Below are 15,887 nucleotides of genomic sequence, written 5' to 3' on the forward strand. Positions count from 1 at the left end.
TGGATATACTATAGGTGCCCGAGGTACGTTTAATTCGGGACCACGACAAAGCTCTCGAAATACGCGTTAACTCACGTAGCTTCGACTTGCACTGGTGTAGAAACGAGTGCGGGCTGCAGGCACGTTGCATCCGAGTGGCCTGCACCGAAACGGAATTACCTACTGGCAGCGAACAAGTGGAGCAACGGGAAGTTTTATGTATTTTTACTACACCCGTTGTATTTATGCTCTGTCCAGCTGTAACGTTTGTATATGTATATAGTTTATATCTGTAGCATCGTTCAGGGCATCGTCGTCCTGTCTCTTCCTTAAACCGTTACGTCGTCATAATCACGCAACTTCACGCTAATGCACCTTCACGCGGACACGCGAACGCGTGCTTGGATCGCGCATAGTAATTTGCCAACTTTTTTTGCAAAACCAAACCGCGCATATTGATTTTCTACCGCAACGTCAGGATCGTGATCGAAGGATCGTGCAAGAAATTGATATTTTTATCGAGTTCGTTAAAATCGTTAATTATTCGGTGAAACACGTGTTCTGCAATTTTTTTTTTTTTTTTTTTTTAAGATCTAGGTAAATATTCATTTTACGATCGGATCTTTGCGATTTTGTAAAAGATCCAGATAATTATTGTTAATCGACGGTCACAGCTCGAGACTCGATCTCGATGTAAATATCTAGATGTGCACGAAAATGGAAAAAAAAGTTAATTGGGTATGGAAAGAAAAAAAAAAATTGAATTACGTGGGAAGAAATAAGCTGGTATCATTAAAATTATCCTCTAATTATTCTTCTTCTTTATGATTTGCATTATTTAATGATGGATAATCTCCGAGTGCTCACGGACACTACCGAAGCTCGTTCGCGTTTAACCATACGATGCGAATAGCGTGTAGAATCGTAGAAGCGTCGTTACCAACGGTACAGAATAAATTAAAGTCCCCGATAATTAGCGGTACTGCCAACCACCGGCATTGACGTTGCCTATGGGTTAACGCGTCTAGGTGCCTTTTCGTCTGCGTGTATCACGTTTTTCCTTTGGTTTCGCACGCAACTTCCGACAGCCTGGAAAAGCCTCTCGTAAAGCCACTTTATCAGACTCGACAGGTAGATAAGAAAAATGACTAATGTTCAAATGAATTTTAAGGGTAAATTTTCAATAACAAAAAATTGTCGCCCTGTTTTCTAGCTTTTCTTTGGGTCTTTTTCTTTATTATCTTTTTTCTTCGTTCCGTCTCAGCAAATGCTGTCCGGACGAGACCTAAGAAAGTTGAACAAGAGTTTACACCGGGTACGATGCACGTTGCTTATTCAGATCCCACCACGACTACAACCAACCAGCCAGTTCGTTAAGGTGCGTTCACAACGGATGTCTTCTAAATCAAAAACGAAATTGATGCACGACTCATTTCTTAGAGCTACTTCCGGTTCTACACGATTTCACGTGAAAAAAAAAAATACATTTTTTACGTAACCTTAAAGCTGATTTCACAACGATTAAATAGAATGAAAAAGATAGTTGTCGTCGAGCTTCACAGAGGACCCAGAGAATCCTCTACCGAAAATGAGACTATTCGTCGGATGGTATCGTAGAGGTTATTTTCAAAGATTTTTTTGCATTTTTTCTCGGTGTGGATGACACTTTAGTGTGTGGCCGAGAGGCATGTCTCACGAATAGATCTCATCCGTGCTGGGAGTGTCTGCTACTAGGAAGCACATGGACACGTTTATACGCCTACTCCCACGAAGAGAGGCTCTCTTGAATACTAAATGCTACGATAAACAGTCTCTTTGATACGATCTTGGCTTTGCATCTGCATTTTACTTTGAACGTAGTTAGAAGGTCCACGGTAGGTACGTATAGTATGGATACAGTGTTTTGTTATTAAGATTTTCAAAAAATTCGTTTAATAATACGAAGAAATTCAAGTTAAAGTGCTTGGAAAACGTCGGAGATTACGAGGCTGGAATTCTAATTGGTTTTTCCACTTGTCATCATTTTTAAGAAAATCAATTGCCGTTCCGTTCGATTTTATTGAGTCGCGCCAGCCAATCGAATGATCATTAAACAGGATCGACAATGTCGAAGACCGGAAATTAAGTGCCAGACGTACTTCCGCCTTGGTTTAAATTGACGAAATTTCACGCGTTAAATATACTGGGTAAATGATTTTAAGCTGTATTCACACCGTTACCTTGTACGCGGACTGGTATTGAATAGGATCGTTTTCATGTAAGCGACGTGACGCACGTTCTATCCTTTAGGCATATTACCCTGTTTACAAAGCAGAACATTTGACATATCAATAAAGAAATTTTGTTTTACCTAAAAGGAAATTAGGAAAAACAAAAAAATGTTGTACCTCACTAACATCCATAATATTTGAAAGGCTAAAATATCAGTAAATGATGATGATGATGATTTTAGCTGAGTAAGTGAAACATCGTTTTTTATCTTCTAATCTGCATTACTGATCTCATCGAACCGGATGAGTATGAATTACGAGAAATGGCAGCGTGAAGGTAATAAGGACTATGGGGATCTTATATAGTGTATCAGCGTAAAAGGGTGAAAGAGGGATAGACTGGAAAGCAACAAATCCCAAAGGGCGTTAAGGGTTCCGGAGGCTTCTGGGTTTGCGTGTTACGAAGCAAACTACTCGATCATTGTTAGCTTCGAGGTCAGAGACTGGCTCTGCCCTTTGACCCATTATCCTCCCGGAAACAATTTTCGAAGAGGGGTGCAACCTGGCGGAAATAAAAAGTCAAAAATAAGTTGAAGAACAACAATGATAAGTTTAACTATACTATTTTTTTTTATGAGAATTGAAAATAAAATTTTTGTTAATATTTTTTTTTTTTTTGAAAATCATAAAACCTTTTTACGAGAAATAAATATCCCTTACGAGGGTTCGGTGGGATTACTGTTGGTACTAATGAATTACCATGAAATAAATAAGCGAGAAAGCATGGCGGGTTTTGATAAAGTAAAATTGAAGTAGAAAGACTCACGCGAATGCGGGAAAGTTTCTGATAAATGAATTCCCTAGATAATATACTACGGTATACTAATATCATATGTATACACCTTGGATATTGTATAAGCACACGCGATACCTTTGATCTTAATAAAAATCCCTATACTTTTATTCGAATTACCTGAGGGAAGCAATTTTCCTCGCGATATCCACATAGGGAAGACTGCTTGGATGTATATGTGTATATATATATATATAGTTCAACCCCAATTTGACCAGTGGCTATGTTATTCTTTATTATCTTAATGACCCTAATAAAATTCCCTATTACTCACGTACCAACTCATACGTACGTAAATACTACTTCCTTATAACTTCCTCGACGACGTCAAGAAGTCCAAATAATAATTTCCCATGGACCGCTGCACGTGGCAATATCATTTTATATCCGCCATTAACGAAAATGAGGACGGGTAGATTTTTTACCAAAGATTTTTACCAAAGAAAAAAAAAGATTAGAACCGGTCAATTATTTGTGTCCTTGGGTAAATGGTCGACTTTGACGAATGACTAAGATTACGAAATGACTCCTAGTATGTTTCCACGTGGACGCCTGGCGTCGTGTAGAGCGTCGGTAACCCGCTCGGTTTCAAGGCTAATGTCCTGCGGCGGTCAGCAGGTCTTTGCCAAGGACTCGGACTCCTTTAATGACTCTTACTTCACGTTGCGTCATAACCAGCTGTGAACGTTCTAAAGAGGCCAAATTCAATAATAGTTTTATCCAACTTTACACGTTTTCTAACCTAACCTAACCTAACGGAGAAAAAATAATGAATAATCAAAGCAAATTAAAAACAATAAATAATCATACATTATAATCCCAATTGACGATCAGTCGATAATAATTTTGAATATTTTCATATTCAAATATAACAGGATCGTTTATTTTCGCCTCTATATTTTGGAAAGGTCGCGAGTTTTGTTGGTAATTTTTTTTTTATTTTCAGGAGGATCCTTCTCATTCGCTTATTTAACATTGTAACGAGCATCCTTGATTTTTATTAATATTACAGGTGGTATGACGTAATAAGTTGCAGTGACTTATTAATTTTAACGCGATTAGCCGTGGGAGACAAAATATGAAAAAAACGAGATAAATGGAAAAGAAATCGCGAAAACACATTTTGCTATGTAACATCGAGTTAATTATACAAGTTCATTGATATGCTTGTTGTTGCCAATTTTTTTGCCATTTTTTTTTTTTTTTTTTTTTTTTTTTTTTTTTTTTTTTTTTTTTTTTTTCATTAAATCGTTACCTCACGATGATAATAGAGTGAGTCAGAATTGACTGGAATACGTGGTATCGTAACTTGGTATAAAGTCAATTCTTTTTTTTCTTTATTCGTCGATTTTTAATGACGGAAACGCCCGAACGACTCACGTTCTAATTTCGCATCGATGACTCTGAGCTATTCTCGTTGAAAAATAGAACAATTAGTGCGAAAGTGAGTTCCTGCTGCGTGTTCGTTTCTGATACCCTGTCTTCTCTTGTTTTTTTGTTTTCCTTTCTTTTCAAGTTGGTATTTTGATGAGGGTATCGTACGAGACATTGTTGAGCTCGAGCCAGACAAGCAGCCTCCGGAGATACTTTTCCTTTCTGGACCACCCAGTGGACACGTGAAATTTTATTGGCGACTTCGATCAGAAGATAAAAAATTGGCAAAAAAAGAAACAATCACAATGCGAAAGCGAATTAATGAAATCAAAGTGTGAAATGACCATTATCGATCATCACCTACATTTATAATATACATATATTGGACCCAATAGGAATTACCATAGCTGGGAGGAATTTATTTATCGAACCTTGACCATAGCCTTGATTTCGAACCTCCATTTTGAAACCGGTCGTACCACTCCACTGACACTTAAATCAACACAATTTCTAAACACTCATTTCAAACGAAACAATTTGACTCCTAGTAAACAAAAGAAAAAGTAAAAAGGGGAAATTTTTTTTTTTTTTTGTGAAAAACAGAAAAATCTATTTTTTCTCTTAATTTTTATTTCCACCAGAATCCACATTACGAGGCAGTAGTGACTTCCTTGAATGGACAGACCGATACTGATCGTGGAGAAAGTTCGACTTTATCAGGAATCACGTGGGAGTTCTTATGTGGCTTCAATTTGTCCTATCTCTTGGCAGAATCAATAAGCAGCATCAGCGGGAACGGAAGTAGTTGATTTTGAGGAAGACTGTTCCCCGGAAGTGACCTAAGGAAATGGACTTGGGAGAAAGTGGAGAAACGGGGGAAGGAAAGGATTGGCACTTATCGTTGCTGCAATTGCTGGCACCGGTAGCAATGGAAATGCTGCCGGAATTTACGTGTGTATATATATATATATATATATATATAGGTAGCAATGGCCGCCGTAGCAAACGGCAGAGATATTGACGTGGAGGCTGATCGAGAAATGCTGGGAAAACTGAAATCCGAGCTCAGGACAAACAAAACAATTTTCCAGTCCCTTGATCGTTGAAGCCCGTCGTGAAAGATGCGATTCCATTATTGGCCAATTACGAGCGTTTCCGCGTAACGAGGAGTCTCGCCGAATATCGTGTCCTTCTGGCAAGTGCTATCTGGCTGGAGCGTGGAGAATGGACAGGTAACAGGTAAATGGGTAGGGACGAGAAAAAAGAATGCGTGGGAGATAAGAACAGGAAAGACACGTAAAAGAGAACTAAATCTTGAAATTAGCCCTAAACGAATGATACATTTTTTTTTTTTATCAATCGAAGATTAAGATTACTGGATAAATTTACGTGAATTTCGATGACGAGATTTATTTCGTAAATTCAATTTTCTGTTTATTTGCTTTCTTTTTAAAGAAAAAAATGGATGACTCTTAATGCAAAAATAACGATACTTTACGTGGAAGTAAAGCAAGTCCTTTGGATTACGTTGATTTGGAAAATATAAGTATACCTTTTAACTTTGAAGTCGTTTCAGTGAAATCTTAAAAGATGTATCTTTTGTGCAATTGCAAAATTTAATTCGATACTCGAGACGGAAAATAAGGGCAAATGCTGATCTCGCTGATAAAAAAAGAAAAAGAATGAAGATACCGACACAGTACCAAAGAGTCTGATCTCAGATTGAATTTTTGTAAATTGACAAATATCGAAATAAAAACGAATTTCTTAAAGCAGTAGCAAAGAAATGTTTACTTTAGTCGCAAAAGAAAGATTAACGAACAGTGACGAGTTCGTAGGAATGAATTCAGGAAAGATGGGAAAGACAGACATTCATTTTCTCATTACAAATTGAATACGATGTTGGCAGGATCAAAGAGAAACGAGGAAGATCCGATATTAAATCAGCCACGCTGGACCTGTGACAGGAGCAGCTTCACGTGTCATAAGAAAGAAAAACGGAATCATATGATAAAAGCCATTGCGTAAGATCCTGTTCGAAAGATGAAAAATATCCAAGGGTCCTGTGGGAACGAATGGTGAGGGTTTGTAGAGAATAAAAAAATATTGGCTATCCCTTGTCCTTTACGATCACGTGGACACGTCGGGGAGGCATCGAGTATTCGGGGGAGGCATAAAAAAAAAAATGAAAATCATCATCTGACATTACTGCCTCAAATTTTATTGACGTGGACGTCATAAATTATTTGCCTTTTTTTGGTTATAATTTTTGGAACCAACATGTATTTTGCGATTGGCGAGCGACCTCCTTATTGGTTAAAACGCGAACTGTTTATGGAAAGAGCTGTAGTGTGGTGAGATGCCTTTGATTTTGGATTTATCAATGTCATTTTTATTTATTATCTCCACGATATCTGCTCACTGATACTGATCCCGGAGGGTAGGAAGAATTACGTACGTTGAATAAAAAAAAATATATACAAATTTTGGATCCTTCCAACTAATGACAAGAGAAAACGACCACTCAATAACAAATCCGCATGTCTTTGACAATACGCAAATTCGCATAATTTTTCAAAGGAGCGAAAAATATGTTTATCTTTTCTTCTCCTTCTTCCCTCCCTCCCTCTCCCCCCCCCTGTTTATGGAAAGAGCTGTAGTGTGGTGAGATGCCTTTGATTTTGGATTTATCAATGTCATTTTTATTTATTATCTCCACGATATCTGCTCACTGATACTGATCCCGGAGGGTAGGAAGAATTACGTACGTTGAATAAAAAAAAATATATACAAATTTTGGATCCTTCCAACTAATGACAAGAGAAAACGACCACTCAATAACAAATCCGCATGTCTTTGACAATACGCAAATTCGCATAATTTTTCAAAGGAGCGAAAAATATGTTTATCTTTTCTTCTCCTTCTTCCCTCCCTCCCCCCCCCCTCACCTCACTCAGCCGTGCAAATAAGTCGCGCGATTGCTGGGTCCATCTATAAATAGAACGTGTTCGAGAATTTGTCAATATTCCCACCCTGTCGCATTACAATGCATATATATATCCTACATTCAGTCCTCGATCCTGGATTTATTTTTTATTCGTTTTTCAGGAAAGGATCAATTCTCGCTTATGGCTTGGCAACGATCCTTTTGGGCATTTGGTGTACTGATTGGAAAGTAGTTTGCGAGCGTATACCATTTTATGGTAGCAAATTCGAACGTGGGGTTCCGCGCTTTTATTCCATCGAACCGACACGTACGTAGTACAGGAAAAAAAGAAGAAAAAAAAATTGACCTAACCGGGACTAGAACCCTCGACCCTAAGATCAGAAGTCTGACGCTCGATTTAAAAATGATATATTATTTGACGATCTGTAGATTACATTAAATATATATGCAACAAAGTGATAAACTTCAGCTAGTATATTTTTCTACATACTCGAGTGCAACAGGATATTTGTTTCATAATACTTTTAAAACGAAGCTAGTTATTTATATTTTTCTATTTTTAATACGTACAATCCGGTGCAGTGTAGGTTAAGCCATTTGAACCATAGTAAATTCCAAGCGCTAGAACTTCCTTAGGGAGTCTCCATGAAAATCATTGAAAATTCAAAGGTCATTTTGACTTCTATTAAAATTCAAAACGTGATCCGCACTGAAAACCTCATTTTACGATATACCGTAACGTCTTATTCGTGATACGATAACGTAATCAGCGCTCTGAAAAAATAAAAATAAAAAATTCTAAGCTCATACGATAAATTTTATATTTTTCCTCAAATAATCTAACAATTTCAGAATTCGAGTAAAACAATGAATTTGGTTAAAAAAAAATATAAAATACCTACGAACGAAGCACCACGTGCATCATTAACCAGAAAGAGGATCCTTCAATAAGTATATTAAACGACTTCGTTCCACGTGTAGGCTGAGGTTAATAACTTCTCTCGCAATGAACCTGTTATTCGAAATGAAGCCCCAAGATCGTCGCGTACATAAAGTCGACAGTCTAATTACAAGATTGTTTCAGAAATTATTCCCCATCAAGTCCAATTTAAAACATGAAAAATCCACGCCGCTCCGCAATCCGTACAAGCACGTCACGTGCACGTATTAGAAAGAAAGAGAAAAAAAATTGCCATAAAAAAAATTTCGAGGGAAATAAATCCAGAGGATTTTCCCATAAAGTGGATAAATCTCGGGAGAGTGAAGGTAGGGATCCCTCCTGTGGAATCGACAATCCCTAGAATACCGAAGGAAGGGTGACGTCACCAGGATCAGGACCGCAAATGGTTCCGATTTAATACATCCAGAATCCTATTAGCTCGGGATAAAAAGGATTTTCCATAGAAAATTCCAATTCGTTACCTACAGTCGTAAAGCACGAAAAGAATTTCATGTTCGGCATTGACGTTCCTTTGGTTAAACAAAATTTTTTTTTTTGCATGTACATCCTTTTTCTAATATCGGACGAAAGAAATTACGTCACTCGTTATCGCACTGATAACATATGCGTATTTATCGTATCCGTGTATTTAGCCGTATGTCAAGTTTTAACGTGGGAGACGTGTCTACGCTTATATTGCATACGCGCACGTGTTACGTCTAAGTGGTCTGGACGTTAGACACGTAATGTTGGTCATTGATCAACATCAGGAGGATCTGTAGAATTAGTAATAGGGGAGGGTTCTTATGTTGGTATGCAAATCGCTATTGTTCCGTACTATGGTAACTGTATTATCAAAACACGAACCTGGTTAATGTGTTCACCCGTTATACAGCGACACCATTAGGCCCTCGTGAAAGCACGACTATCATGATTTTATTATATTGTACGTAAGAGGTGTCATTGTGGTACGTCTATTTATAATTCCAAGGACCGCTGGGAAGTACGGATAAAATTTTTATTTGGAAATTTTAAACTGATAGGAAAAAAATAATTGTGGACGGCAAAGCAGGTTTTTGATTACGTTTTAATTTACCAAGATTTATTCTTTACTTACATGTATAATTGTATATAATGTATATATGTTGCCTCGTCTTTGTCACGTGATGTTTTCGGCACTCGTCGCGCTCTGGCGCAAAACACTTAAACTAGGGTAACAACAGAAGGGTGGAAATTTACGAGTTCTATAAATATTGCCAATAACAATGACGGCTAACAATAGCCGTCCCCAAAATAGCGAATTTTCATCGAGTTATGAATTCTCGTTGAAAATAAAATCGATATAATTAATATATTTGATAATATCGCATATATATGAAAATTGTGTAATATACTTGTAGTATAAAGCGGAAAATGAGTTTATTTTTCAAAAATAATAACGCGCGCACGTGTCACTCGATGCGACAGTAATGTTGAAGTAAATCGATAAAAGATACAGGGAGTATCAAAAACAATGGTACAGGCTCTTGGTTTTGGCAAAGGCCACATAAACAGATCGGAAATAGAAATCATCGACCTGAATCGAAAACTGGTGCCGCGTAAATTCGCGAACCAAAACAATATTCGCACGAATTCATGACGGTTGTTCGCTTTTTGCCAAGTTTCTAATTCGGATTGGATCCCTGTGCTGATGCAACGGCACGATCCCGTTGCGGAAGCTATTCCGTTGCTGTAGGGAAACATAAAAATGTCCCTGACTAAAATAAGTTAAATTAATGAAATCGCGTTACTCGAGTTATTCGCAACATTCGTAATTTGCAAAATCAAAATAAATTTTCAAAAATATCCCGTATACCACGCAATAACGACTGGCGGATTATGCTCGAAAAAAAAAGGAAAAAAAAACGGAATTGAAAAGGCGGAATAGTGGGACGTCCAACCGGACAGGAATTCAATACCGAATTTTAATAGCCAGGGTGCCCTCATAAAACGTAACGAAGTTTCAACCATACCCGAATTTAATTCTTATTTAAAATGAAAATAATAAAAAATAATTCATATTTTACAAAACAATAAATAATTCTACTGGTTTTATATGATTTTATATTAAATTATCGTAAATCTATGAAATTAAGATGAAAAATTTTTTTGGAAAATATAACCCAGGCTGTTAACATTCCGAACGGAACGGAATCCTGATTGGTTGACCTCTCACAGTTCAACCTTTCCAAATCCGTTTTCAGAAGGTCACGAATCAGCACCCTTAGAATTGAATTAGGATATCAAAGAAAAAGTTACAGATAAGCACGTTCCATGAGATATCCGAAATTCTCAGATTAACAAAAAATTTGAAAAATAATGAAAAATTACATTTACCATATTTAAAAAAAAACCTTCTATCCACACATCAACATTAAAAATTCACAAGATCAAAACAGAAACTCAAAATTATCGCCACCTCTGACTTGCCAACAATCCACAAGCTACAATCGAATTGAGAAACGAAAAACAAAAATATTACTGATAAGCAAAATCCATCACAAAGGCGGAACTGCAAATATCCTTGACACGTAATACATGTGACATGGGTCACACATGCGTTATCTATAAATAATTAAATATTTACGTATTTATAGCGATTTTCCTTCGACCAAGATAATCATACTCCTACCCGATATAGCCTCAGTGTCTGGCGCACGTCAACCCAATGAGCACTATCATTAAAGCAGGTCTTATCAGAAGTCCGATAAGAGACAACAGCCCGTAAAGAATTAAAAATCCCCCCAAAAAAATGCAATGAAAAATCCAACGAGGAAATGAATAGAACAAATAATAAAAAAAAAAGTGCACAAAACAGAAGAATTCGATGGAAAGCGCGAACGGACCTTTATAGGTACAGCAATGGAGCACCCTCCAGATCCGGGTGATCCCAACTCACGAATTCTTGGTACCCGGCCAAATTGCTGTGTCTTCCCGATGTGTCAAGTTCTCAATATTAGAAGCGAATCTGCCTCCTATAACAAAGAGAACTTATCCATAGGAATTCCTAACGTCACCTTGAATTTCCCATAGACATTCGGATTGGTGCATCACGGGGAGACGTGACGATGACGAATATGAGAATTGCATAATAATAACAACAACAGCCCATAAAGACTAATTCGCACCGTTACGACTCGTTACGTCACACGACTCTCGTCTTCCGCTTTGCTCAGGAATTTCGGATGTATCTATCGCGGACTCGAAAAAAAAGATCAAGATAAAGATAGATTCTAGTTTACTCGCCGATTTACGTAAATAAACTCGTTGTGCTTTGGCGAGTCTTAAACAGGCGCAAGGAGACTTAACGCCGTTGTTTCGTAGCGGCTGTAATTTTACGCAATTCGTAAAACGTATATATATATTCGTATACAATTCGTATATATATATATATATATATATATATATATATACAAACGCACGTATTGGTTGTGCATACGTCGTCCTCTGGGTGATTAACCCAGAAAACCCACTGATCGTAAGTACGTCGACCCGGTACGCAAGTGCGTGCACCACCTAGTCAAAATTTCTCTCTCTCTCTCTCTCTCTCTCTCTCTCTCTCTCTCTCTCTCTCTCTCTCTCTCTATGACTTTCTCACTCACACTGAGTTTTCGTGTTTCTCTTGGATCCTGGCCAGCCGGATAACTTGCAAATAAACCTTTAGTGTGCATTCACACCGAATCCTAATGATCCAGCCCTGGCTTTACGCAAAGTGCAGATAGGATGTTTAGAGTCGTAAGAATGTCTGAAAATGAAGAATTTGAAAAAATATATATTTTTTTTTTCAAATTTTCAAAACAGCCAGAAAAGCATTATGGGCAATATGGTCGGAGATGGATGATCCTTAAGAAAGCACGTGCGAAGGCACTTTGATTTCTTAGTGGTTTCGTGCAAATTAAATAAAGGTATGCCAATTGGACGTTGGCTTGTTCGGGATGCTAATCTTTGAAAAGCCCGTATACGCTGTAGTTGCTTAAGGAGGATCTAGTTGGAATTGTAAAGATCGGAGTTGGTACTTGGCGCTTTTGATGATTGGATGGTTAGGTGGGTACACTGACGTCATCTGAGCGGTTATTATCAATTCGCTACTGTGTACGACTTTATTATTTTTCCAGTAGCCTCGTGAGCGACGACTCGTTGTGACATTTTAAATGTCAAAAGCCACCTGGCACAGCCGATGAAGTATAATGATCTCTACGGAGTTTACCTGACGCACGCAAATGCTGGGATGTTGGGTATGAGGCACTTAAAAAAAAAAAAAAAAAAAAAAAAAAATATCATGATACTTTTAGTTCGTCACGTGTAAATTTGTACATCCGGTAGAGATCCTTGCGTGAGATCAATAAAAAAAAAGGCTGCAAAGTAGAACCTTGCAAATTGTTTCCTCATTATTTTACTTGATTTTTTCTATCACAATGATGCAAAGTAGAATCTTACACTTTGCTTCTTGATTCTTTTCCTTCGTTCACAGAGCCTCCACTGTGAGGAAGTTCTTTGATTTATTTTGGCTATTTATATACATAGATACAGTTGAAAATGAGGTAAAAAGAAAAAACAAAAACAATAACGATAATTTTTGGAAAATTTCAAAACCACGTCAAATCTGAACCGCTTTAGCGATCTTGTCGAAATTCAATACCAAACAACATTGTACGTATCTTCAGTTATGAAGAGCTATTTAGCTAAATCGTCGAACCTTTACGAAAGTTCGAGCGACCACGTCCTTTTTTTCCAAAAAATTTTAAATGACAAAATTTGAATGGCTGCATATATATTTCATTAAAAATCGCAACATTTAAAGAGGGATATCTACTTTACTTGCGTGCCAAATTTCAGTCCGATCGTTCTAGCGGTTACTGAGTAAGAGGCAATTGAATTTTCGAAGCCCTGCACACACACACACACACACACACACACACACACACACACACACACACACACACTAACACACATACATACGGACATTTTTTCCAAACTACTTTTCTTGACGTTTTAGACCATGTTAAGTATTCTAACATGAAAATGTGGAAAAAAAAATTTTTCATGAAAACATATACGTTGATGTCGTATTGTCGCTTCCTCTATGACGAAGCAAAAAGATGAGAAAGATTTTGCCCGTAGTTACTAACTTTTGAAATATTCTTATTCAGTTCCGACAGCTATGCTCGTCACACCCTTTCTTCGAGACTTTGACATCGAAGGGTCGCATGTTTTTTTCAAAAATCGATAAATTTCTCAATCACTTCTATTCACTGTCTCAAGTCACACGTGTCCCGCGTACATTGACACTTGTCGGCGCGACCCTATCATCTTGAAGATTGCACGTATCGTGCTACAATTAATTAACAAGAAGACGTGACGATTCGCCGTAAAGTTAAGAGAATAGGCTATTTGCGTGATGAAAAAAAATGGAAAGTGCAAGGAGGAAAAAGGGAAACGCATACGGGAGTGGGAAAATACATGATTTACCGGACGCTATCGAAAGTGTGTCACGCGACAGGGATGCCTTTGTCCCTTAAAAAAAAAAAAAAAAAAAAAAAAAAAAAAAAAAAAAAAAAGCGCGATTGCTTCCGTTAATCGATCTCCTAACGAAGGGCTATGAATTTTGAAAAAACATAACTGAGAATAGCCAGTGTAACAAAGAAAAAAAAAAGTTCACTCCCAAGCTACGGTGCGAGATAAAAATGAAGAAAAAAAAAAAAGAGTCCTAGTCGAAAAAGTAAAAATAGAAAAAATATACCCAGCACCTAATTATCTAACGTTTTTACAGGGACATCAATTCATAATTCTTAAGGCTTGGCTGAAATCTCAATTGAATTCCTCAAAGCGACACGATGCATAATAGCTAGAAGATTGCGACCCGCGATTAAACGCACACAGATTAGCCAGCATTAACATATTTCGAGCATCCGGTCCGTCCTTGCGGTTACCAAGAACTGACGATTGGCTAACCGGAATCGTCGTTTCATTTCTCAGAAAGAATCTTACTCAACGATCGTATTCAGATTTAGGTATGCGTGTGGAATTGTGAATAAAAAAAAAATTTTTAATTTTTTAAATTTCAAAATTTTTTAAAATTCCAAAAAAAAAATTTCAAAAAAATACCAGATATTTTCTCGCGCCTTAATTACAATTATGAAATTTCGTCATAATTCATCCTCTGTTCGCTGTACCCGTCGTCGAATCAATATAAAATCAAATTTATGATGAAATTTTGAAAATCGTCCGTCTGCTAATTCGCGGTGAGTGAAAGACGCTGGCTTTTCTCACACTTCCCTTCCCAACGATCCATCTACCGAGCACATGACCAACGCGTGATCCGCACGAGGACCAGGCGCAACATACACAGAGCACACACTGTCTGCCAGGTACACAATCGTATCTGTCAGACAGTATAGATTCTGATACGAGAATATATATAACAGTATAGACTGTACACGAGAGATCTTTTATACACGTGTATAATATATAGAGTCCCAACGTCACCTACTCACCGTGAAAGTCCTCTTGTACTCGTTCATATAATATGCACACGTGTCTAAGCATATGTGTTCGGCATATAATATAAAGCATCGCTTGGAGAGATATTCAGGGACAGTGGTTTCTTTGGTTAATACTAGAAGCTACGTGTTATCATCGTAAAATATTTATATATCGATTATAAAATATATTTGACTTTTTAATGACTTCGCGAAATATTTTCTTACAAGATTTACATATGTATAATCCTTGTATGCAGAACATGCGCTTGTCACGTGACGAAAAAAAAACCACTTTATTTTCGTTAAGAATTAACAATGGCTTTGCCTTCGACTGTTAAGTGAAATGGAAGATTTTGATAAAAATTGGCAAAATATTTTTTTTCGGTGATTGGTTTGCCTGCCAGAAGAGAGAGAAAGAGAGAGTCTTGGGAACTCAGGACGAGGGATTTTGGCACGAAGAGATTTTGCCAAAAGTAGATACGGAGAGATGCTGCGATCGCGATAAGATGGATCGTCGAATTAATTTGGTCGCGAAATCCGCATGCGGGTAACGACTGTGCGATGAAGCCAGGCGGCTCTAATGAATCCCGAACGAGGGCGAAAGGAACGTGGGAATTCGAGAACGTTAATTATTTCGTAAAGGAGGATAAATAGGGCCAGACATACATAAGGTCCATATACGTAATTTTATTTCACACTGGCACTGTACTTGTTTACAAATATATATATATATATATATACGTATGCAAGATACTAACGAATTACGAATGATCGATATGCTCGTTATCGATCAAATAAATCAATACTATTTCAGTGGAATGGAATTTATTAAAAACATATTCCACATTCACACACGGTTTCTTCTTGCATCACCTAAATATATAACACTGACCATATAACAATAACAACATAAATACTTATTTTTAAAAAACCCTCCATTTCGTGCGCAGCCATTAAAAGATTATGATTTCCAATAATTATTAATATCTCGATCGAGTTTACCAGAGAACGAAAAAAAAAAAAAAAAAAAAAAAAAAAAAAGTTAAATCAGCTATTCCTAACG

At 37.2% G+C, this 15,887-nt stretch overlaps 3 protein-coding genes across 7 annotated transcripts in view; 2 read left to right on the forward strand and 1 right to left on the reverse strand.

Annotated features, from left to right (window-relative positions):
* The window catches only part of LOC107265128, a 22,022-nt gene extending 15,614 nt beyond the window's left edge, over positions 1-6,408 (forward strand). Inside the window, exons 6-7 of the mRNA XM_025082581.1 lie at positions 5,058-5,655; positions 6,326-6,408. Coding sequence (XP_024938349.1) covers positions 5,058-5,225 — 168 coding nt within the window. The 3' untranslated portion in view covers positions 5,226-5,655; positions 6,326-6,408. The remainder of the gene's footprint in view (positions 1-5,057; positions 5,656-6,325) is intronic.
* LOC107265120 (sestrin homolog) overlaps positions 1-15,887 on the reverse strand; it is a 124,566-nt gene that overhangs the window by 31,735 nt on the left and 76,944 nt on the right. The window lies entirely within an intron of this gene.
* Positions 6,622-7,826, forward strand: LOC112493991. The gene is made up of 2 exons (XM_025082582.1): positions 6,622-6,770; positions 7,525-7,826. The coding sequence occupies exons 1-2, from the start codon at positions 6,697-6,699 to the stop codon at positions 7,676-7,678; spliced, it is 228 nt and encodes a 75-aa protein (XP_024938350.1). The 5' UTR covers positions 6,622-6,696; the 3' UTR covers positions 7,679-7,826.

The sequence above is a fragment of the Cephus cinctus genome, unplaced genomic scaffold, assembly GCF_000341935.2.
Source record: "Cephus cinctus unplaced genomic scaffold, Ccin1 Ccin1_scaffold0215, whole genome shotgun sequence".
In the NCBI taxonomy this organism is placed as follows: domain Eukaryota; kingdom Metazoa; phylum Arthropoda; class Insecta; order Hymenoptera; family Cephidae; genus Cephus; species Cephus cinctus.